Below are 26,915 nucleotides of genomic sequence, written 5' to 3' on the forward strand. Positions count from 1 at the left end.
ACCGTCCACGCAAACCTTTGTACCACCATTCAGATTTATTTCCATGACTGTCAGGTTAAATTTAAATTTATGTCCGCGTTATTATTTATGAACGTCTCGCGGGCGTGAAAGCATTTCGCTTATGTCATTTCCGGAAATTTTGTGGCCTGCACCATTAACGTAGCTATCACCTTTGATGCAAAAAAAAATTGTTGACGCATGTTATATTCGTGTTAAGTATATCAAAAACAGAATTTCAGCCAAGAACCATAAAAAATATGATAATTGAGAACTATAACAAACTATAAGAAAATATGATTTATCAAGAAACGAGCTATAAAGAAAAAAATATCAAAGTATAAATTTACAAGATCATCTAATTGGCATATCATCGATGTAATGATTAATAATCACGCAAATGTAATGCTCGACACAAATCCTTTTTACTTTGAGACGCGATTCTCTCGACGAGGCTCGCACGCGAAGATTTTCGACCTTCGATACAACCTTCTTCTCGGCTACCCGAGGAAAATTCCACGAAAAAAGAGAATCATCATAGATAATGAGCCGAACAACAATTTTTTCACATTATCCAGCGTTCGCGTTCATTTTCTCATTACTACAGCCGCGCGCCGTTCGATGATACTGCGCTCGAATCATCCCAGGATTATTCTGCATACAATGAACTTGTAGTAATTGTCGGGGTAGGAGCAGGAGGGAGGGCACGTTAACGATTTTATGAATCATCACCTAACCTTCGCAAAAGAATTATTCGATGACCGCGTTTGATATTCATTCACGACGAAGTCACGGCCGTGATAACGCGACGTAGAACTTGCGTGGAGCTCGCAAGAGAAAAAATATAATGATAATTACAAATCCGATCCTACGGAAACACACTCTATTTTTTATCACTCGGAACTCCGAACGCTGCAATATCTCATTATAAATGATAAAATCCGTTTTAATTAAAATAGCGCGGCTGTTCGGGACGGTGTCCTCTGCTAATTACGGGTCTAGCGCGGGCCGCATTCTGGATCAGGTAATGATGCGTAATAGCGGCGATTCAGATGTTCGACGACACGCGCGCTGTCGCGCCAATTATCAAAATGTTACCATAATTCCGTGGCGATCCGCGCGATAACGAACGTCGCTGGTTGATGGCCGTACGATAAACGCTAACGCGCGACGATAATCCCGGTCATGCCGCGTAACGGTACGTAAGTGGCACTGCTGCATGAACGGCGATTTGTACCTCAGCATCCCGGCGTGCATCAATTAAAAATACAGATGCACGCGGCGCTTTTTCAACGCTCTCCCGCCGCCACCTCCTCCGATACGATAATCTCGATCGCTAACCACACTCGAGAATAGAGATCCGATCTCTAATTATATCATGATATTCTATGACTCACGTCAGAATAGAACATTGTGCTGTTTGTTAAAGACATTAAGCGATCTGCCTGCCTTGTCTCTCGCTCACTTCATTTGTAAAAATTTGTATCGGTCTAGATTTTGGCCTCTTCTGACTTGTGGAAATTTTTTAAACGCTCGATATTAAATTTCTGTTGTATTAAAAATAGTAGAACTACGAGAGATTGCATAAAGTATTACTTTATGTTCAGATTCCCAATTGCGTTTCAGCTCGCTTGTGAAAATCCCTTCATTTGCAATGAATAAATGCGTCAACAAAATTAAAGGAGACAAGGTTTTAACAACGTATCGCGCACATTTGGCAATTTACAGAAATTACGCTGTTCTCAGTATCTTTCTATTAAAACATCATATCTGGTATAAATCTGGTATCCGCAAGGCTTTTTCCCTTCAAATATCCCTCTCTATTATAACAGCCACGTGTCTTCGATATTTAAGCAGATTCAAATCGCGCCTACCAGTTCTCCGATCGCTACGCCGCCGACTCGGAAAAGAGAAAGACGAAATATCACGAATCGATCTAGAGCGTGGCGCGGCGATTCGCGCATACTTTCTAATCCCGATCTAAGCTAAATCGATCGCACGCGGGCGCGCTAAGAAGGCGACCTCAAAACCTGGAACTCACTCACCTTACGATTCCTAAGTATCAGTCTTCTGAGAATGAGCCCGACGCCGACGGCGATGGGAAAGACGACGAGGGTGGCCAGGATGTAGCCGACCACGGCGACCGTCTCCTGAGTGGCGATCGCGTCGCCGTCGTGCCGCTTCAATATCACCTCACTGACGTTCATCGATTCCCGCGGGCTCAACGAGATCGGCTCGCCGGTCTCGAAGAACGTCCTGTTGAGCTCGCTGGGATGATACATCGTGCCGTTGTACTCCGGCAGAATCGAGTGATGATAGGAAGGCCTGTACCTCGTCCTGTTGGCTGTGGGTGCGAAAGAAGAGCCTTTGGACACTGGAGGGACGGTAGAGGCCTGAGACTCGCGAGACTCCTCGTGTTTGTCTTTCCGGGAGCTCGTTGGGATTACGGTGGGTTCCTTAAACTTGGGAACGGGAACGGTGGTCGACGTACTTCCGCCGATTTCCGCCGTGTTATTGACGGTCGTCGCCAACTCGGGAATTTTTTCCGTTGTCGTCGTCGTCGTCGTCGTCGTCGTCGTCGTCATCGTTGTCGTTGTCGTCGATGCTGAACTGTCCTCGTTCTGCGGCTCAGACTCTACCGGAAGCACCACCCGCGGCCGTTCCGTGCCGCGAGCGAAGCCGTCCATCGGCCCACTACCATTGAAGATATCCGACGTATTGTACAGATGCATGATCGGCAGCACGTCGTCCTTGTCTTTCGACTTGTCCGATAAATTACGCGCTCTGACTTCCGGCGATCTCTCGCCAGACACGCGTTTCCCGTTCTCCGTTGCCGTCGTGGGCGTCGACGAGGTAGGCAGGACTTTTGACTTTCTGCTCGAAGTCTCGTCCACTTGAACGTCACTCTGAATCGGCGGAACCATTGTCGTCGTCGTCGTCGTCGTCGTCGTTGCGTCTTTAGCTCGGTACCTCTTCTGGATCTCTGAGGGATCCATATTATTCACTTCCTCCGCAGTGTCCGACGGCCTCAAGGTACGAGTCTCCGGATCGACGGTAGTCTTTTCCATTTCCGTTAACATTCTAGGCGTGACCGGGAAAACCGGTGCCGCTGGTACTGCCGTCGTCGACGTTGTTGTTGTCGTCGCCGCCGCTGCCGTCGTCGTCGTCGTCGTCGTAATCGTTTCATCGATTTGCTCGATCACTGTCACGATCGTATCGACGTCGCCGTCCGTCGTTGCGTTTACCTCACTCTCGGTCTTGTTCGGCGTCGCGACACTTTGAACGTCTCCAGCATTGCTCCCGATATCGCTCTCAACGTTTAAACTCGACGCGGTAACGACATCTTCCTCAAGACCGTCAGGTTTCTCCAGCTCCGTCGTCGCGATCGCATCACCGAGGACGGACGGATCGGTCGCGTCCATCGTCTCGTCGTCGGTTGCACTCGAATTTCGATTCAAAATCCCCATGACGGTGGTATCCTGCGAGCTACTGCCACCCGGCACTTCGTTCACCCCGCTGGCACGCGTAACTTCCCGTGAAGAATCGACACCTGGCACTTCATCGTCCGAAACTTTCCCGCGATCCGCAACCCGTGTCCCATTCGACGATCGATCGTTCACCACTAACTTATCCTTAGCCCCATCGATCTTCTCTTCGTCGGACTTGACTCTCCTGGTACCGCTCGAAGGGGATACCCCGCTCGGAGAAGTCAACACCCTGCGACGCTTGCTCACTGCTAAGAACGAAGATTCCTCGTTGACAGTCGTTCTTTGATTCAGCACCGCGCTGGCGCTCTTCCGTAGGAATCTCCGATCGTTAGCACCCTCCTGCTCGTTAATTCGCAATTTCGTGTGGTTCCACTTGATCGATCCTCTATTTCCGGTCTCTGGTAGTCTGGCGAATCTCGTCGGCGAGATAACGCTATCGTTCGCGGCTGAATGCGACGAGGGCCAGGTAGCCGCTGCTCGTTGACCGGTCGCTCGTTGCTGCTGCGGAACGACTTTCCTCGATCGTTCCCCCACCAGACCGTCAACCACACTGGGCAACGCTCCAGCAGTTGCGGCTGGCTCGACGGTCGCGCCAGCACTGAGTTCCGCCGGCGTTCGTGCCGGTTCTATACTGCCATCGCCGGCACGAGGAAACAGAAGAGGAGAAGACGGCGGCGGCGGCGGCGGCGATGGTTGCTGCTGCTGCTGCTGCTGCTGCGACGGTTCACCACTCGTTATCTCGGCACCGCTACCAGCACGACGATCAGTAGTAGCACCTCCTCCTCCTCGCTTTTCCTCCTCGCCGCTTAATCCGGGTCCGGTGTAGTTGCGCAACAATCGCGTTACGTTTGTTATCGTGTAAGCGTACACGTGTTGCTGGAGATGCTGCTGAGGCTGTTGGTCCAAGTCGACGATGGCGACAGGTGTGCTGGACGACTCCGTTGTTGAAGGCGACGTCCCTGACGGCGATGATTTCGGAACGATATCGCTGCCGGCCGACACGCGAACCGGTCGATCTACGACGGGATCCGCGACCGGTTGCGGCTTAACGGTATTCCGATGGCTCCGCTCGCTCTCGATCGCGAAACTCGAAGAGAGCCCGAAGCTGTCGTCCGGCACCACGATCCGCAGCGTCGACGATTCCGCCTGCGATGGTAACAACGACATCGTCTCGTCGCCGTTGTCGATCTCGCGAGGCCTCGCGCTCGCTCTGTACGACGTCGGCACCGCTGTCTCGACGCTCGTCAACTTGTGCACCAATTTCTCCGCCTTTCCCGCTTCCGTCTTCACTTCGGTAACTTTCTTCTCCTCGTTGTCCTTCTCAAAATCGTTCGTTGTCTTCTGGAGACTCTCGCTGGCTCCGTTCGAAGCTGCGACCATCCCGTTTGAGGGTTTCGCGTCGATTTCACTCTCCACAACGGCCTTCGCTTCGGCATCGTCTTCAGATGGACGCTGTCGCAATATATGGGTCGTCGTGCTCGCCTCGGCGACGTGGCCTGCATTTCCTCTCTCCTGCGGGACCTGATCGCGGGTGCCGTCCGCGCGAGCGTCGTCCACTACATTCATCTCGCTCCTCGTTTCCGATCCGCCAACGATACCGGGGCTCGACTCGTTTCCCGGAATAACGTTGGACACAAGGTCCGCGGTAGGCCTCGGCTTCCGGTAATACAGCCCGTTGGCCGAGCTCCTGAATGTATTTTTAATTCTCGATACCTGGTTCTTCTCGACCGTTCGACGTTCTGACGTTTCCAACGCAATATTCATCTCTTCGTTCATAATCTCCTCCACCGGCGTGGCTATCGTCGCGCTGAATCTCTTCGTGGAGTATCTTCTGCGCGAAGAAGTCGGATTCGTCGACGTCGTCTCCACGGAGTTGTTGCTACTGCTATTGGTGACGCTCTGCGCGTCCGGCTGGAGCTTCTGGCCGAAATAAAGAAACTGCGACATATCCTCCACCGGAATATTGCTCTCCACCGGCCGGAAATGATTGTACAATGACTCCGGCATCGACACGATGTTTTTCCTGCGCGTATCCGCGTCTCCCAATTTTTGATTGACGAACGTAGTCGATGTTGGAGCGATCGAAGATGCTGAAGAGGTGTTCTCGTACGTCTCGGTCGTCGACGTCGACAGAGCTTCGTCTTTAAGCGCCTTCGTGGTTCGTGATTCGATCTCCACTCCCGTCGCGTCGAGATTTATCATGGAAACAATTTTTTCAATTGATTTTCTCGACGACTGCGGATTTTCCTCTTCCCCTGACATTTCCGTTTGTGCGCCCGTGACGTAAACGTTATGCCTGGTCTCCTGGGTTTCGAGTACGTCCGGAGAATCCTTCAAGACGGTGTCGCCAGGCCGTGGTCTACGACTCGAGAGAATCCGATGGTGCTCAGATGAACGTTGATTTAGAATCTGTCGCCTTCTTGCAGTAAGAATGTTGCGTAGAGCCTGCTCGCGTTTAGCTTTTGATGACATCAGGTCCGCGTGCGGGGATGTACGCCCATGACGATGATCTGTGATTGGCGCACCTGCGAACAAAGACGAAATCTCTGGTAGATATCCGACGCCTTTAATTGCCTCAAATAAATTGAATATATAAAAACAAATGATAAATTAATAAATATAAATATTGATGAGCAAAAAACAAAAACTTAATTTTGATAATTTATTAAAAAAAAATAATTCTAAAGATTTGCAGAATATTTGCTGTATGTGCACGTAACAAAAAGTGAAAAACATTAACAAATTTCTTAATTACCTTTAAAAATTTGTTACAAAAAAATATAGAACGTAATCTGAGACCTTTAATTGCCTCAAATAAATTTAATATATAAGAAAACGGATGATAAATTAATAAATATAAATATTGATGAGTAAAAAACAAAAGACTTAATTTTGATAATTCATTAAAAAAAAATAATTCTCAAAATTTGCAGAATATTTGCTATATGTGCACGTAATAAAAAATGAAAAAATAAAATTAACAAATTTTTAAATTACTTTTAAAAATTTGTTACGGAAAAATATAGAACGTAATTTTAGAACTTCAACAAGATATTTAGTTGAATTTTGATTTATTATTGCATTCAGAATTAAGACGAAGATCTCATTTATTTTCATTAAAAATAACATCCTTCATCTTTATACATCGTTTACGATAATTATACTTTGCAATCATACAGTAGTATGAATTGCCGCATTGAAGAGATACGCTTTAACGCGCGGGTTTCTAAATGTTAATTGATCGCATGTGAAACAGCGATACAACGTGTAACTGAAGCGATTACGGATTCCGGTTCGTTCCGACACGGTTCCGGCGGCGACGGCAAGGATTTTCTACGAATGGATTAATGCGAATCGCCGTTCGCAATCATCATTCCTCAGGCGTCTCGGTGAAAACCGGAAGAACCATTGACCGCCTCCTATTCACGCTACACAGCAAACGTAATTAAGTTCTCAATTATATTTGCGCCGCGCGTGCGACGTGCGAAACGAAAGAAATTCTCAAGAGAGAAGAAGTTCTTCGAGTAACGGTGTTCCTCAGGATCGCGGATGGCCGAGTGGGTTTGGGGGTATGAGAGGTCCGGTACCGTTACCTTTCACAGTTCCATGTGCCCAACGAGCGTTCCGCCAATAATAGTCTGTCGCAATTGTAAAAACGATCGGAGTCGCGTTTATAGATCTGACATCTCACTTATGTTCAAAAGCATTCTAAGCATTCAAAGCGCCGTTGCGATGCCAATCCCAATCTACAAAATTCCAATGTTGGAATATCTCCGTGTGTTATTCTTTAATTGATATATAACAATTACAATTCCATGTGACGAGATTTAAAAAATGGTCGATTTTTTTCGTACAAATTAACTCTCGTGAAAAATCTTGGATAAATGAGAAGTAATAAACGAATAAAGCTTTAGTGCAACGTTATTACACATATACCCATAAACTCTTCCTTTGAGCTTCGTACTCGGCCCAACTTCTCGTTCCTCCGTACTTATACTCAAGAATTGCTCCTCGCGGTTTTCTCATGGTACAATAACGTCCGCCGACAGCCATATCGTGCAGATAATGGGCGTTGCTCGTTTCGCTTCGCTTCAGAAATTCGTTCGTACTGTAAAATGCCGAAGAACGCGCGCCATAATCTCTACGTACGAGCATGTACCACTGGGGGGATCATTAAGAGCTCGTCGTCGGCGAGGATCGAGAAGAGTGGATGCTGCGCATCACGAATTTATTCTCTCATTGTCTGGCGTAAGCGGGCCCGACCGACGACGCCCAAAGCACACGACGTCCGACGCTCCTTGAATCGACAAAAAACTCGAGGGACGATACAGCTGTAACGAACTTAATTTACAGCGACGTAAAAATCCTGCTTGTCAGCTCGTTAAAGAGCCCAATAGATGCTATTTCGTGACAGCGTGAATTTCCGAACGATTCTAATGCACCGTGAGAATTTAAGGCCTCGTGGATTCGGAGATTATCATGACATACGGCGGCACGCTTTTCATCCGCAATTCTCACCTAATGCGTTTATTCTCCGTTAAAATGTTTCCCGTGACATCGAAATAATAAACTTTAAACCGATGCGTTTTGGAAGTTTAATGCTCCGTAGGGATTTGCGAATATACTTGTGACCGCTGGGATGGGTAATTAATCTTGGATAATAGAAAAATCTTGAAAGTATTTTAAGAAAATGAGAGAAGAGGACAACACTCGGGAAGGTGTATAAAATTTCCTTTTTTTTTCGATAAAAGTGCATTCAAGTTTTCTGAAATTTATTTTTAATCCCGAGTAGGGTCACTGCACCAGTCACTGAACAATTAAAAAGTTGAACCAGTTAATAAACATATAAATGAAATTTTAATATAATTACACTTTTAAATAAAAAAAAATGTTACTTTAATAAAATCTTTATGAAAACTAGATCTTAAAAAAAAAAATACAAGTAATTCGCAATTTATTATTTTAAAGTCTTATTATTTTTATACTTTTCTGAAAAAGTCATTCACTGGTGATTATTCAGCGACTGGTGCAGCGACCCTAAAATGCCTCGATTTATTCAGAAATAATAAGATATACTCAAGCTTATGCACATGTGTAAGGATCAATTTTTGGTCACTCGAACTTGTCACCGTGTATACGGCAATCCGAGGCATTGCAGGCTCTACAACCAATTCAACATTTTAGAGATACATTTCAACGAAACAGATATTCCGAATGTGCAAATCGCGACGTGGAATCCGCCCCGTTGCGGAGCCTGCTTATAAATATACACGAGTGTTCCGCCAACCCGAGCTCTGAATAATGCAGTCTGCCTAATCTCAACCGAAATCGCGGGAATTGTCGTCTAACCTTCTACTCGACGCGGAATTTTCACCAGTCTCGAGAAGATATAAAGTAAGAGAACGTAAAAAGAGAGAGAGAAAAAAAAGAAGAAATCCGAAAATTCTGCAATAATTCAGAAAACGCAACTCGATTTCGACATTGAAGTTGATAAATAACTGAAAAAGCATAATTATATCTTTCAGCATTTGAACATCTAAACACTGCTATATTATGAACGCTGTATCGCCACAGAATTAGAACGGACGACTGTAAAAATCGCGCTGTACGCTATAAAAGCGAGAGAAAGATGCGCAAGAGAGACAGGGCTCGCTGTCGCGAGTCCGCGAGCCGTCGTCGCGAACCGCATCGTAATATTTTACGTGGACACGTGTATGAGAAAGGTCAGTGTTGCTCCTGTTCTTGTTCCGTGGGTTCCCGGTCCTCCTTTTCCCCCCTGAGTCCTGACGGCCGCGAGTTGACTGGCTGGCGCTGGCTGACTGCCCGAGTGAACTACAATGCGGGTACGTGAGATGACTCCGAGATGTGTCGCACACTCGCGAGTTGGACCCACGAGAGTGCTGTGGTCCCAGATTCGACGTGAGATGCGTGGGTCCGGGTACCCGCGAGTCGCGCGTACCGTTTTCACTGTCCCACTTTCCTTACGAGGTACGCGCGGTTCGGCTCTCTGTTTTATTTTTTTTTATTTTTTATCTTAATGCCCGTTTTATGGTCGCGAAAAGAAAAAAAAGCACGCCCGTCGTGCATCGCGATTTTAATAGCTGCGATTTTAATAGCTGCAATGTAAAAAGGCCATTCTACAGAGGACGCGGAATGGCGGATGGCCGCGATCGCAAACGCGAATACGACAGCCTAACAAAAGCGTTAATAGCATCATTGACGCTTCTGATAGGCCGTTGCGTCCGCACTTGTGCTCGACATGCGCGACCTGCGTTCTGCGTCTTATGTAGAATAGCCCTGAGGCATTCTCACGCCGACAGGCGGCCTTTGTTTGAAGGGAGGAATTGTTCCCCGCGTTGTTCTGTGTGAAATTATCAAGTGCTCACGCAGTATTCGTGCCGAAGCGCCGATTGCGAGAACGATAAAATAATAGTAGCGTAACAATTGGCATATTTTCCATGAATATACGCATTAGCTCGTGCGTCTACGTTTATATTATTTCTCGTAACGGCATATTTTATAGCTGAGGCATCCTAATAAATCGTCGCAATCGTGCATAAAGCGTTCCAATTTTGTCCACTCTACATAATGGAATATTATTTCTGTTCAACTTCTTTTTTTACATCCTGCGAATGTCCCAATCATGCTTAAATAATATACAGAAAATACTTGAAAATTAATACCGTGCTAATTATGAACGGTTCTCGAATTTTAAACTGTTATATAAATAAAAAAAAAAGTAATTGTAGCTATGTAAAAATAAATTGTAGCTCCAAATTTATTACAAAAGTTCGTAATTTTTTTATGCAACGTATAAACTTGAATCTTCACAGTCATTCGACCATCGGTATGCGCTACTAATTTACTGCTATGCCTCTCATGCTTGATAAAAATGTCCGCTATGCACGTTACAATATATGTACGCATAATATAAAAGTTGGCAAGTCTTAATAAGTATGTCGCGCGGAATTTGCACGTAAAGCCGCAACAGGAAGCAAATTGCCCGATGCAGTTAACAGATGTTAGGGAACAAGATAGCGGTTGCGGCTTAAAGTGTCATAATGTGTCAGTCTATATGGCGAATATGTCTCTATTACCGGCGCTGTTACGTAATATTGAGTATCGTACGTGCGCTCAAAGGTATTCCATGATGCTGCCGTGCGCCTCGTCAGCTTTTTCGTCGGCTTCCGAAACCCAACGCCGCTGAGCTAAGTGCAGATCGCAGCAGATAAATAGCAGATAAATATTTCAGGCTTGTAGTCACAGGTGCGTGTAATGCGATGCGATTCGAGCTCGTGAGTGTGCGTGTTCACAGCACGCATGAAAAAATCGCGTAAAAGTCTTTGATAGAATGTTCTTCAAATAATATTCTCTATTCATTTGATCTTTTTAAACAGTTCTTCTAAATCGTACACGCCTATTATAAAAATTAGATTGCAATTAATAAAAGTATTGCACGATTCGGTTAGATTTTTTTAAATATTTTCAGTTGTATTAAATTTACAATAATTCTTGATTTGTTTAATGATACCCCTATCAATTACGTATCTACATATTTCTCAACAAATAAATGACAATTGTATATGTTCAGGGGCAAAGCAATAATCTTAAAATACATTTTCATTCATTATATTAAATATTACAGAGGTAATCAAATCCCCCTTTTTAAATACCTTAAAAAATTGATCCTACGAGTTATTTAAATCGGCATTTTATTTGTATATGCATCTCCCGGCGCACGGGGAACGCGTCTTAAAGTTGTATTATTCTTCTTCGAGGAGCGATTCCCCAATGAGAGAACTGCTCTCTGAGCCTTCGCAATTTATATGTCCCGTTTCGAGAGGGTCGCTTTGTTGACCGGATTTTTAGGGTCGCGTTAGTCCCTCGTGTCGAAGATAACCCCTTGAGTTGCTTCATATCTATGAATATTATCTGCGGCTTTATTCACGGAGCCTTGGCCCCGGCGATGATCTCGATGTCACGAGGACTCGCGCAATGGCTCAATATTGCGATATACCCGCGAGCACTTCGTTCTGGATCGACGATATAAAAAGAAAAGCGCAGAGTCACGATTAGCTGGCACCTTGATATATTCAACAATAAACGTGCCAACAAATAATTATTTATTTATAATTTTAAATTACTCAATTTAAAATCAATCAATTATCATCGATTACATCAATTAAAATCACAATATGCGTATTATTATAAAAATAAAATCAATCCATGGTAATAATTAATTTATAATTATTAACATAGTAAATAAAATTGGCAGTAAAGTATTTTGTTAATAAGGTGACTAACTTTACTCCTGTATTTTATATCATTCCGAATTCTAGTTTGATTAGAAATTACAACTGTAAGACGGTGCAGGGGCATGTCGGGCATCGACACTTCGGCAAAAAGTGTTACGCGAAACGGCGGTTACAAAAGCGTATCTCACATAACAGCTAGCTTAATTGTGCTAGAATAATCTGCAACGAGCGTAACAATATGCATGCTACCCGGCTTGCAAATCAGGAAAAGCTGGGCGGAATAAAAGCGGAAATGAAAGCCGAAGTGAATCTCGTAAGATCCAGTCAGACAAACGCAGAATCCGTAAACGATGCAATGAGACAAGATCTCGTCAGTTTTTTTTTTTTTTTAATTTATTTCGCGTAGCCTGAAAAACAATTACTTCGACACTATAATACTTGATTTCTCCTTTTCTTCCCATAATTATATAGCGGCTAAATAAATTTTCTAATTATATAAAATGTTCCATAGCAAAAGGGAAAAACAAATTATTTTAAGATACATTGCGTACATGTTCTATTCTATCGTTACCGGAATTTAATTCATCGTCACACTTTTGTATAAACCGACAGCGTTATGATTTTATCAAATTGAAATATGAGTACAAAGAGAAAAAAAAACAGTTATATATTTTCGCATTGAAAAACTATGTCAGATGCCTCGCGAAGATATGACTTTACGATGGAAATAGAGCGTTTCTATAAAAAAATAAAATAAAATAAATTCTAATCGAATGCAAGAAATAGCTCGCGGCGAGCGCGAAGCTATTGTCCGCGCGGCATTGTCCGCGTCATTCATCACCAGTAGTCGAAACATTCGCGATCGCGTGCACCCTTACGTAACCGTTTCATACGGCATCGTCCGTTCCGGCAATTTGATGCAATCAAGGCCCGCGGGTTTAATGAATACACAGTAATAATCCGGAAAAAGTGCGGCCTGCCTGGCTGCGAGTGGCCGAGCCGCGCCGGTCGGATGCGGATCGTTCGGAGAAGCAGGAAGTCGCCAAGCGTGTTCCCTTCTCTCGTCGGGAGGACACGACAAAGAGGATCGTTTTCCGCCTACGCTTCCGCTACCACGCGACGACAAATCTCTTTAATCCGGCGTGATCAACGATCTACATGGAAGCTTCGAGGTGCGAGCTTTTCCCCCCGCCTGCCTCTCGCGTGCAACTGCAAATTGCGTTGCACCCTCGCGAGCGAGGCGACAATTACTCAAGGCTCGACAGGAAGTCTGTCTTGTTCCGCAGTTCTTGTTCCGCAGTCGCACAATGGATTATCGATGCATTCTTGTAAATTGAAATTTATTTCCCGACGGAGAAAAACAACACAAATTGATGACTTGAAAGGTCTTATTATTTCGCGAAAAACATTACATCCATTTTTCATTTTCTTAGTGAAAATAACGAGCAATATTTAAAAAATGACATTAAAATGTTTCACAAATAAAATAGAAAATATAGAGATAAAGAGAAAATATATTAAAAAGATACATCAAAAAATATTATTTGATAAGTTCCACTTTATAAATTCTCTATTGCACAAATAATAAAGTTTTCTCTAATTTTAGAAATTAAAAATAGATCGACAAATTCTTTTTAAATAAAATAAAATAACCAAAAATAAATGTGTGTTAAATTCTTTTGTTGCTTCATGGTTGAACGAGAGTTTCTTTTTATTTTACATAAAGGGATTACGTTCATCTCTTTGGAAACGTATTGCTCGCGTGAATCGAGAATGTATAACTGATTACGGGTTCACGACGTGGAACGTCGAACTCACTCGCGGCAAGGTCCCATTATTTAAAGCTGGTCAGATATCATCTGCAGGGAGAGTCGTCTTCTGATCCGTGAAGGCGTACACAGTCACGACGAGGCGCAATATACGCTTCGATGCGAGACCGAAATAATGTTATCGACCGGCCGATTTCTCGATTCGGTCTCCGACCTATCTCGAACAGTTTGTCCGTTGCCGCTGGCGACAACGCTCGTAACAATGATAATTACAAATTGTCGGTTTTGATCGACGTAATGGACAGTTCATTAAATCGCCGGCAACGCGCTTAATGTATCGCGCGACCGTTTGCGCCCCGAAAATTCGCTCGTTTATCCATCGCAAAATTAAATAAGGCGGAATCAACGGCGCGAAAAAGATAATCGACACGATGTGCAAGTTCATCTAAGCAGCAATCGCTTAGTCACAGTAACGATAATTATCTCTCTTGGGTTTTTATTGACGTCATTATCGCAAATGACACCTTATTGTCGTTACGATGATTGCCGCAGTAATAAATTTGGATAATTAGATAACAACGCCGTTTTTTCGAGAATCGATAATTACGCAGGTCTAAAACGCAATTGCACAATAACGATGAAGCTAATAATGAGAATCGAACAGCCGCATCCGGGTCAAAATGTTATATTTTTTTTAACAATCAGCCATTGCATCGGTTGGAACGAAGCGTCGAACCCCGGGTGATCGATAATTCTTTTTAACACGTCAATTATGACGAGAGAAGCAGGCTTTAATTTCTTCACGAACGTGTTTCTACCTTTCGGAACTTAATAACCTCTGCAACTCTATTCTTTGTCGGTCATGGACCTGGAAGCATCCGAAAGAACGGCGGGCATGGCTGATTCATAGATTAATTTGATTGACGAGCTACCGCGGTCGCGAAGAATTATCTTCCGCGCCGATCGATAGTACGCAACGACGCGTGTTAGGCAACTGCCTATCAATTCTTGCCTTCGTAGTCTCGTATTACCATAAAAAGGCAGACCGGATTGCTTGTTCTGCGAAGAAGTCTAGCAAGATGCTTGCAATATTCATTTTTTTACACGATGCCTTTCAACCTCTTTTTTGTTATCTCGACAAAAATAATCATTCAATTAATATTTTATTATGGTCTTTTAATGACAAACAAAAAATCAATCACACGTTGTCTATCTAAATTTCTCACTTAGATAGTACTAGAAATGTGACGAATAAAACTATTTGTGCTCTTATTCCGAATATTTCTCACTTACAATCGCACTCACTTGGATTCAATTAATTTTTGGTAGCCTTATAATTTTATGAATACAAAAATAAAGTAATAATTATGAGCGAATTTCACGAGAGAGCGAATTATCGACGTGCAATTGTGCAACGACGATTTGAGAAGATCCGAGATGCATCGGTACATCATCCGCAGCGCGAGTTTCTACGGAATTGTAATGCAGTCACGTCTATGTACGAGTGATTTATCTCGTGAAGCGTACATCCGTTTCCGTCGACGGTCCGCGATGGGAGCACGGATGGGGACACTCCGGTCACTGAGCACGCATAATCCTGCGATAATTATGTAACGGATCGCCGTCTCGACAGCGATCATCGACCGATTGTGAATCAGCTCTCGAAAGTCTTTGACAAATCCCGTTAAAGAATTAAGTTTACTTATGGCTGCGAAAAAAAATGCTACGTGGCTCTTGAAGCCAGATTCTCTTGAGCTACGAATTTACATGACAATGTAATTAATCCTCTAATTAATAACCGCCATAAATCGCCGGTAAGGCAAGTAAACAAAATTAATATTCCAAGAACCATTCAACTAGAATTGAAGAAAAATTTAAACAGACGAGTCACAGAATCGTAGATTACATTCGATCGATCCTAACACTTGTCAGTGTTACACCAGATGGATCTTAATACAGCAATTGTACAGAAAAAAAATTAGTATCAAATCGATAATTCATTGTTTCATACATAAGCAAGAATATAAAATCTTCTTGGAAGAATTTATAACCTTAAACAGACATAATTTTCTTTCATAAAAAAAATGTTTCTTTTTATGCAAGCAAATTATGTCTGTTTAAGATTATAAATTCTTCCAAGAAGATTTTATATTCTTGCTTATACATAAAACAATGAATTATTGATTTGATATTAATTTCTTTCTGTGTGTGTAAAAAAAAATTCAATCTTTCGACAATAAATATTCTAACGCAATCATATCATTCAGACTACTACCAGCGCTTTAGTGATGTGTAAAAACATATTTTTACATTTCTAAAAAAAAAAAAACAAAAAAAAACTCGCAGCCGCACATAATAGACAATTTTGCCTTTAAAACATACTACTAATAATAGTAAATTTACTAGTAACTGGAAGTTATTTCTCCATTATTTTATAATTATGTCAGAGGAAATGGCACAACTCATACGTAAACGCAGATATTATAATTGCAGAGTCATATGATTGATTACTGTATTTGACGGCACGATGACGGCAGACAATTGGCAAAATTCACAGGTGACGAGCGAGGAAAGACGCGCCGCTTCCTGGACCATGATCTCTGGCTCGGATCGAGACAGGGTCACGGTCATCCCCGGTGCATTTCGCATAAATCACTCGCGGCGCGAACACGCGCCGCGATTAATCCAGATAGCGACTCACACACGCGCCCGATTACGCGTACATCGGAGATGGTATCGAGCGCGGCCGGTCGGTTGCATAATGCCGATGTTCCATTAAATCGCACGCGGATCGATCCTCGACTCCGGACGGGGGACGCGAGTGCACTTTCGGAGTTGCGGTCGCGGCCGGGGAATACGTAGGAAATTGCGCGAGAGGAAACCCGAGCTCTATACGCTGAAAGCGTTTTGCGGGATCGTTTCAATTATTCGCGTCGCGCACATCACCGGACACCATGCAATTCCTTGCCGCGCGATTTTCGACGCGAGCTCTATGATTGATCGACTAGGGAATATATAATTCTTTTGCGCGACATTCCCGAAGAAATGATCGCGACGATGAAACGGGAATTACGATGGTAACGCGCTTATTACCTGAGGAATCTTCCGGTATCGTCGAATCAAATTCGCGCGTACGGTTATGCATTGAAGATATTATCGTGCGGCGTGCCGTTACGTAAGATCTTCAGGAACGCACAATGGAGCCCCTCGATGTTCCATTAAATCGTATGCAGATCTCGAGGCAACAATGGAACGCGGACGGTCGAATCGAGACTCGTAAAAAGTAGCCGACCGCATCCCGAAACGCTTCCTGGATCGAAAAGCGATCGTGCGGATGCGATGCCGGAGAAGAGAGGAAAGATTAGCATATTTTTGTATGTGAGAATACCGATGGTGTAAAAAACACGAAGAACATTAAGTACAGTGTCATTGCTTATAAAAAATAAGTAAAAAATTAAAAGTATATTATTATTATTGTCACTTATATTATCGTTCTGCAAAGGTAACCAAGTTTTACCAAAAACTGTAAAAAAAATGTGTTAAATAATTAAAAGTTATAATATTTGCATATGTATATTTTTCTAAAAAGATAAAATTATTAAATTAATAATTAAAGTAATTAAAAATATAAGAGAACATTAACTAATATTAATTTTATTAATAATTCATCGAAAAAGCGATCAAATATTCAATAATTAATAAATAACAATGAGAGAGATAAGTAACCACCAAAGTAAAACTGAATTAAACGCATTCAGCAACTTTTCTCTACGTCGTAATAAAGACTATTGTTGTAAGATTATTGTTATTGTTGTTGAGGAATACCACTTCATTAAAACGAGCGACGAGGTAAGAAACTTTTACGAATGATTAATTTCTCATCCCAGTTATTGCTTTTCGCCATCTTCGGCCACCCATCTACACCCACCTGAAACTTTCAATGGAACAGTGTGCTTGTTATACCCGTAAAATAAGATGGGTAATATATAGTAGACAACACACCTTCGCGTCTTACGTGTTGGCTCAGCTCGATACTACCTCACAAAGCTTAACGAATCGCGGCCGCGTGTAAGTAGCCGCGAATAATCCGCGCGCCGGGATCCCGCGCGAAAAATCCGCGGCGGTAACATACGAGCACCCGAGGGCACGGGTGATTGAATATAAATCATATAAATTGCGTCTATCCGGAATTAATGTACACGCTCGTGATTTAAGATATTGCATCTCCCTTCCTCCTTCCTTCTGCCTCTCTTTCTCTTCTCCTCGGCCGTAATTGACGCGTTATTTCCGCATCCACCGTTCGAGACGCCGAGGTGAAAATTCATCTTCGAGGCACGCGATTTATCCCGCGGGATCTCGAGGACTGGCACTCTCCGTATCGATCCCCTTCGTTTCCTTTTCCCTTCCTCCCCCCTCCCGCCCCGCGAAGGAAGACGCGCGATCAAGATCAACGACTCGGCTCCCGCGAGTGCAAGGCGCGATCCTTACGCAAAGACACTCCGCTACGCGATCTTCCGTCTGGACACGGAGAAAGGTGTACGCGTTATCATAGTCGTGCATCAGCGGGACTCGCAATATCGAGCTCGCGTTGGGGGACAAAGATTCTTTTCTGCTGCTTACACAGAAAGGTATGATGGACGATGTACCGCGAGTGGAGGTCGATGCGCGAAAAACTATGTGCAATTTAGATTTATCTGTATCTCTCAGATAAGTCACTCGAGATAGCGATTATTGTTGGCGTAATAGTGGCGGTTACTGTGCAACAGTTGACGAGGAGCAGATTGTAAAATAATCCGTAATGATCGCCGTAAGTATATATAATAGTTCGTGCATGAAATACTTAACGAGTTGGCACGTAACGTTTAATATGTAATAAGTTATAATAACTTGATAAAGCGATATTGTGTGTTAAATAATAAAGCCGAGAAGTCGTCGAGACAAGACGGGGCTCTGCAATTATAGTTCTCGCGTGTAACGTAAGAAGATAATTTCATTGAGGCGCGCGAATGGCGTGAGGTAACATTCGTGGATTAACGTTGCGATATACGCCTCGCGTTCGCGAATCCGTATAAATAGTATAAAAAAACAAATCATAAATCATTGTTACGCGTCGCGGGGCTACCGGAATCCATCGGGAAAAAATGCACAGAGCTCTCTCTCTCTCTCTCTCTCTCTCATTCTGTGTCTAATACTATGTAAATTTAACTGTGAGCGAATCCGACGAGGAACGATTAATTACGGTATGCAGCTATTGAGTGATTTTTGCCCCGATGCCCCCGACGAACGGTAGTGTATTTCACTTACATGTCGCTGCTTTGCGATACACGAGCGATCCTTAACAATTACACGGCGAGCGCGGTTGGCGGAATCGAAAGATATAGTGCGGCATCGGCCCAGGGAAAGGAAGAATTATTTTCTACCTGGATATACACACGCGCGCGAACGTATACGTATATACCACACGTGGTGGATTATGCTTGAAACGCGCACGTTCAAGGCTATCTACCAAGATCACGGTCGCGTCGTCCGGTGCCGGACAATCGCCATCAGTCATCGAACGATTCTCCGGCGCACGTTACATACGCATATACGAAGAGTAATGGCGAAAAAGAACGGCGACACTGTACGCCTGCGATCCTTGCCAAACATACATCACTCTGCAGCAGATTCGAAAGTAACGAAGGCTATATCTTACTCGTCATGTCTCGTTTACGGATGACCCGGAGTTTGAGTCCCAACGTCCGTTTATTTTATTTTATTTTATTCCTTTTACGTCGATTATATTACTGTTATGCGCTTTTCATTAGTGGCTCCCTCGGAAGTTATTGAAAATTAAATATGGCGCAGCTCTTTGATGTATTGCGATCACGTGCTCCAATAAATAAATTGTCGGAAGTTACGTTGGAAATTATTTAATTATAAAACGTAACCGCGAATGCGTTAACATCGCAGTTAATAGGATCGAGGATCGGGCGAAAATCACACGAGCGGCTGCGAAGACGTTGGAGGACTTGTGTGAGAAGATATTCGGTGCCGGAATACCGCCTTTGATCGAACGTGTGATGCCGCGATATTGCCATGCACGACCGGTTTTAGATTAGATAGAAGAATTATTACACGGCAAAGTTCATTATCCAGGCAGAGAAGGGATTAGCCAATAAAGCGAAAATATAGCTGTGGCAACTAAAATGTTCTTGAAATAACGGACCTCTAATATCGCTGCTGCCGAAACTCAATTTATTAGTTTATTAAAACGTGGCAGTAAAAAAATATTCACTGCTGGGATCAAACATTCGTGATAGCGCGTCCTATAAACAATCGCGATGAGAATGCACGATTTTGAGCGTGTAAGGTATTAAGAAATACTTGGCTGCCATTTTTAATTTTTTTCGCAGCAAATGTATTTTATCTTTAAGCCGACAAAAAAATTCAAACTATTGACATTTAGTTGATATTTCTAAGTCATTTCTTTCTGTCTACAACGTTACAAATGCCATTTACTTGCGCTCTAAAGTCTCAGGGCAATCAAAAAGATTCATCGCGAGAAAAAGGTTGTGGAAAATTGTGTCTCTAAGCAGCCTATCAAGGCGTTGTATAATAAATTAAAGAATGCAATAGTCGAGAGCCATTCTAGAAGCGAGACACTTTTTGCGACACCTGCTGTTGAGTCTCGCACCTGCTTGAGTTGATTAATGAACAATCTACGTATCTAATCTCACGTATTACGTAAGCGCATAATGATTTCAAACACAAATGTAAAAAATGTTATGATTGTAATAAAGTGGAAAAATATATGTGACAACGTTATCTTACTTTTCCTGCAAAAAAATAAAAATAAAAAAAAAAAAAATAAAAGAGTGATCGAAACAAATAAAATCAGATCTAAAATTAAATCCTAATCCTTTCAATGACGATGCATCTCTTCGACTAACGTAAAGCTGCTGCTGTGCATAACTGTATGATTTCAAACGCAAATATAAAAAATATTATCATTGTAATAAAGTAGAAAAATATATGTGACAATGTTATCTTACTTTTCCTTGGAAAAAAAAAAAATAGAAAAGAGGACAGTGATCGAAACAAATGGAGTCAGATCTAAAATTAAATTCTAATCCTTTCAATGACGACGCACACCTATTCGAAGTGACTAATGTAAAGCTGCTGCTGTGCGTAACGAATTAATTTGGATCGATCGCGCGTGTTCATGGGAGACAAATAATGACGATCTCTATCGAGATAGCTCGAAAACGGAGATCGGGACGACGCGATACTTTCGCGAAGTCCTTCGCAGGGTATTACCCGCCGTCTAAGCCCGGCACGACCTTTTGTATGCGTAATTCGACCATGTAAATTGTAACTCGACTCCGACTCCCGCTTATCAAACGGGATTCATCGCGATTCTTTCGCAGGATGTCATTTCGACGTCGAGGGCTCGCGGCCAATAATCAGCGCCGGAGGCGATCCACACTGTCATTCACCGCTACAACCAAGCTCCCGCTTGAACGTTGAACCTTGATTGCGCGGAGAAAGATCGGCACCTTGCTGCGACGTCTCATGCTAATGAATTCCCAGCGACGTTTATTTCGACGTTTCTATCCGCTGACAGTGAAATGAGCGCACTGACAATCTCACGTCACTACGCACGAATGCGGTCTCGATAGCATTCACGATCGATCAAACGGAAGTTTTGTAAAGATTTATCTCGCAAATTCATCATTTCAAAAACAAGCCTTTAAGAAGGTTACAGAAATATTATCTGAAAAAATATGCAAATTTTATTTCTGTTTTAGAAAATTGCCTATTATAGTACATAAAATGTTAACGTATATTTTATTTCTTTTTTTTACAAAAAATTGAAGAAGAATAATTAAAGAAAAATTGAATATCTTTAAATTTGTTGCAAAACAAAAATAAAGATACTTATCGATTGTATATTTTTCAGATCAAACGAAATTTACAGCTAATCAGCTAAGTACATTGACCACATAAATGTAACGAATATATTCGCTCTTCGTGATGCTACATGTCTGGCAAAGTATTGTAATGAAAAGAGAGAATTCTCTCTCTATGAGATTATTAAGCGCCGATTAAAGCTGCGATAAATAAAGATATACGCGAATTCATTCGTCACCGTCGCTTATTAAATCGTCAAAGGGCCGGCAAAGGGCCGCGCCAGTACCGCTACCTCGACTGACCCCCGCGGAGCGTTGCCGCGACCTATCCCTTTGGTCGACCGATCGCGAACAGATCGGCGGGTGTGCATACGCCGATAATTTACACGGCGATCGTCTTCCGGCAAGTAATGCCGCGGCTAATGAGCCCACGTGTCCCGATGCGCGCGTTACATAAAGGCGCGCGCGGATGCGCCCCGAGAGATACACGGATGTATACGATGCACCGGGCTTGATCTCGAAGTCACGACGCTCGCCCGCAAGACGAAGAGCAGCGCAGCGTCCCCGCAAAGGGCAACGCGATGCACCGCTCGAACGGGGAGCCCCCCCGCCCCCTCTCTCCCGAGAGCGCTGTTAAGATCGGTCGCATCGGTCTCGACTGTGTCGGTTAGATTGCAAACGTGTAACGATGCCCCGAGCCATCCCGCAGATTCATCGACGTGGCATCGATAACGAATCTGCGAAAAATCTTGGCCTTATGACGCGAACGACGTACGAAACCGGTGACAGCGCCAGTTGCATCGTTGCGTGCAGTGCAACGCGGACGAAGGCGGCATCAAATTAATTGAGTACGTATTTTTGAAGAAGCCGCGAGATAATTCAATGTATCCAGTTGGTATCAAAGAAAAATTAAAATGCGTTAGAATAAGTACAAAGAAACAACTCCCACATAAAATTCATTAGCTGCTCAATGTCACACTTCTCGTCATACTTCTGACTTACTTCACCCAATTTCGTGATAAAGATCTTAACGAAAGCGTAATAAGAATTAAAGATCACTACGCAAAATGGCATGAAAGGTGCATTATTGGATTGTAAAATGATTTAGGAGCTCCGAGAGGCTTGAAAGGACCCATTGATGCTTTCAAAAGACTCGAGGATCACCGTGACGGACTACTTAATACACGTTAATTTTTATTCCCCGTCGTTCCTCCTCTCGATTCCTCTGAGACAAAGCCCCGCTAGGATAAGTATCGTTACATGTGCCAAGCTACGGGGATGGTCATAATGTAAGCATTGAAACCGACGGCGCTACGCCTGAACCGTCCATTGTATTCCGCGGCCGTGGTCGCGCAGGTTCACAGGCAGCCTTGAAGAACCGAACCTCCCAGCGCGACAAGATGATGCATTGTTACAATGCGCGGGCTCATGTCTGGGCCCGGCCACGCGGGGTCACGCAGAAAATCGCGAAGGTTAAAAGGTATCAACGTGGAAATATCTATGCGCACGGTGGCTCGCAGCGAGACACCGCGCGTTTCGTTTTCAACGCGCCGGACGTAAAGTGGCCTTTACACGCTCAATATTATTTCACAATGTTCGAATATTATTGATAGTCTGGAGACTGTATTAAATTTGTTTTGCACTGTCTAGAAAAATATTATCGGACAGTTATTGGACGTCTAGAAGTCACTTGAAACTTAAACTACATGAAGAGTTTAAAAAAAAAACCATTTGCAATATGTACACTGAGAAAAAAGTTGTTAAATTGACTAAATTTTTCAACTTGATTGACTTTCTTCAGTTCAAGTATTTATGTATTTGAGTTAAATGTATAATTGCTTGAAACGAAGTTCAAGTATTTTATGTATTTAAGTCAAATGCATAAAAACTTGAACTGAAAAAATTTAATCGAGTGGAAAAGTTTAGTCAAGGTAACAACTTTCTTCCTCACTGTATAATTATGTGCAGTAGAATTCTAATATAAGTATACTACACTTATATTAGAATAGGAATTGTAATACATAATATAATAATGCGCTAATAAATATCGCAGAAATTTTTACTATAACTGCATGATAAAACAAACCTCATCTTATAAAAATAAATTCAATTTTTCTGTTCAAGCAGAAAGTAAACGTTATGTGATAGCTTTAATTCATTCGCTATTTTAAGTAATATAAATTTCTAGACTTCTCGACAAAAAAATTTGTGTGATGTAAGTATCTTCGCAATATTTAGACTCTACAACTTTTTTTATATAATACTTCTATTGTCTGCTCGCAACCAGTTTTGACTACTCAGTCGAGACAGCCTCCAGGAGAGCTGACATATGTTTAAATATACGTTGGCCGAGTCGAAGGGCTCGTCGAGATTGGCCTCGATGCTCCACCAAGGACATCCTAAACTAACCCGACTGGAGCCCTGAAAGAACTGACCCAAGAGCGCAAAATAAAAAGAAGACCAATCGTCTGGGTGTAACGTTTCTATGGTTACCTGCGATGATATAATTCTAAAAGATCGTAGAGCAGATACCTTCACTCCCTTTTATTTTTTTTTATTTTTTCTCTAAAACATGTCTTTTCCTGGAATGATCCAAGTGTTATGCAACGATGATGCGAACTTGAGTTCTTTAGACTTGAATTTGATATAGTTAAATATCATTTCTTTTCACAATAATTTTAAGTTATCGTTTTTTTTTTTTTCAAAAACCAGAATTAATTAAAAAGGTAATTTAAAATTCACGACTGCTCTCTCAAGTTATGTTGCTTTAGTTGCTGCCTTAATGATAAAATTAAAAAAAAAAAAAAACACGATGTCTCGAACATTTCTTACAACCATGTACGCTTTGATTCATTTTTGCAACAATATTAATCACGGCTTGACAAAACTTTAATCGGCAGCGATCGTTCTTCGTACTTTTTAATTTCGCAGATGTAGTTATTCCAGCCGGCATTAAACTCGCCAGCGGCAGAGCCAGATCCGGCCACGACGTATGCGAATATCGATAGAACCAGCCACGACGTATGCGAATATCGATTCGCCCCCGCCGAAGCCGATGCAATAATGGATATCGATGATGTCGGAGGAGACATCGGTATGTCCGCACGCATTCCGGCAGCCAGTTATAAATCACTGATCCGTATCTCGGTAGAGAGGGGTCCCCTTAACCAAATGGATGCTACTGTCGATTTGAATTACTACCCTCGGCCGGAGAGCCATCGCCAGCGAGGCTCCAAACGGTTCAAAGTTCTATGTAAACTACCGCCCACGTTTACATTCTCCTCGCCGGCCACCGGTGCATCCTCGGCCGCGATAGCGGTGACCAAACAGATCCTATGTCTTCCTCGAGTGGTCTTAGAAGACGTCCGAGCGGCAGTCTCCCGCGCGGCAGAAACCGAGATACCGGCATTAGAATTCAGAGTGGAATCGAGTACGACTCGAAAGGGAAAGAAAGGACAGGAACGTCTCTCCGTCTTCGGTAGGGATGTAGTAAGGCTAACAACACTTTCACACGGGACGAGCGACTATTTAATGGTCCCGAAATTAAACGGTGACGAAATGAGAAATAGCCCGAAGGTTCGTTGACCGTTTTATAGACATATGATAATGCGCCGTAATAATTTATGTATGATATGTGCGTGTTAATTGATACGCGACGTCGGCAAATAAATGAAACTCGTTTTTGAATTTCAGCTCCGCGCGAGGCAGACGATATTTAATTATTAAAATGAGGCGTGGTACCCGAGAACTCCTCCGCCAATAATTTCAACGATCAATTTACAGTTCATCTCCTCTCGGGAAAAAAATAAATTAGGGAACGCTCTCGCGCGCCAATTGTTCCAATATTTGACACTCGTATATTTTATATCTCTTTACATCTCGTGTAGTATAATTTCGTAAATGCGAAATCCGTGTACAGTTCATTCTCATAATTAAATAATTAAAAATACGGCTCATTGTGTTTTTTGTGTTTCATAAATTTAAAATCTCCAATAGAACCATTTACTTTAATTATGTTACCCTCGACAATCAATGTTGTTATTTTATATCGATGTATTTCGAGTGAACTGAATTAATAAAAAATTTATCTGCAATTTTAACAGCGTTTAAACCCATGGAAACATCTATTTTCACCTGACTCGTGAGCACGCGTGACGGAGATATTCGCACGTTCATGCGTGCGAACGAGACAGAGATCTCGCGTTCAGATGCACACATACGTGCGTACGTACGCAACGGCGAGGTATACCCGAATAAAGTGTTCGACACATTTACAAATGAGCCGAAGCGAGAGGCGCGAGGGATTATTTTGAAGGCAATAAATACCGGAGATAAATAATCGTTGTCATGGCGAACCGCAAAAATTCGCGCGAGCACCAGGGGTGAAGATGAATATTAGTCACCGTGACGGGGACGCGCGAAGGTAAATGCCTACGATTATCGTCATTACCCGCCGAGATAATTACACGTATATGAATAAATGTATACAGATTCAAATTACACACGTTCGTCCGAAGATTACATATATTTCATTGTAACTACTTGAAAATAACGCGTATTACATCTCCTCGATATTCATTGCATCGACAAATGCAATTTGTCTATTCGGCCCACACAGGTGACTATTCTTTGAATAAAAAAAAAAATGATCTAGCTGCAAATGAAGTAAGTGAATCGGTGACTTTAATTAATTTCAAAATTTTGATCTATCAATTTTCGAGAAAAATTAATGAGACTATTTAAGATGTGATCCATCAAAGTCTGCAAGAAAATCTCTTATGAACCTAAAAATTCACCATTTGCGTGACTGTGGTCTAAAAATAATTTTTTAGAAGTGTTCGACGCAATAAAAAAGCGTTTGGCATACTTGATTCTTTGTTATACTAATTAGTAATATTATTTTAATTATTTTATTATTGATTACACTTTAATCATCCTACAGATATCTTAGATGCTGAAGAAGGGCAAGTGAGCCCAAAATGTGCATCCATATCCTAAATTTTATGATATAAGAGATTGAAATTCAATTATATTTTTAATTTAGTATTTACACCTTAGACTCTTTTTTTGCTCTTTATTGATCTTTTTCTAATAATTCAAATTGCTTTTGCACACTTTGAGGTAGTAATATTCTTGATCTTTCAAAATTGAATTCAAAATTCAATTTCAAAATGTTCATATCTTCTTCATTCACATTCTCGCTCATCTCTCATAGAGATGAGACTCGGGAACGGTATCAGTTACCATTATCAGCCTCGACGGGAGCCACGTCTGCCGCGTTAGCAATAATATAAAGGGCTCCACGGAGAGAGTCCTGAATAAACAATCGGCACAGCGCGGTATCTCGCATCGGGGGATCGACCGCGAATATATCCCCGTGTATCGCTCACGACCGACACCTTATTCTCGCACAGTCGGCGAGAGCAAGTGCAGGTTTCAGGGTGAATGCACGGCAGCGTCCGTTGCGCAACCGTGCCGATATATTAAATCGATCGGCACATATCGATAGCCCTT

The 26,915-nt window shown here is 42.7% G+C and overlaps 1 protein-coding gene across 1 annotated transcript in view; it reads right to left on the bottom strand.

Moving 5' to 3' along the window:
• LOC105204068 (flocculation protein FLO11) overlaps positions 1-26,915 on the bottom strand; it is a 200,814-nt gene that overhangs the window by 16,006 nt on the left and 157,893 nt on the right. The window contains exon 2 of the mRNA XM_011173096.3: positions 2,043-6,010. Coding sequence (XP_011171398.2) covers positions 2,043-6,010 — 3,968 coding nt within the window. The remainder of the gene's footprint in view (positions 1-2,042; positions 6,011-26,915) is intronic.

Source organism: Solenopsis invicta, chromosome 6 (genome assembly GCF_016802725.1).
Source record: "Solenopsis invicta isolate M01_SB chromosome 6, UNIL_Sinv_3.0, whole genome shotgun sequence".
Taxonomy (NCBI): domain Eukaryota; kingdom Metazoa; phylum Arthropoda; class Insecta; order Hymenoptera; family Formicidae; genus Solenopsis; species Solenopsis invicta.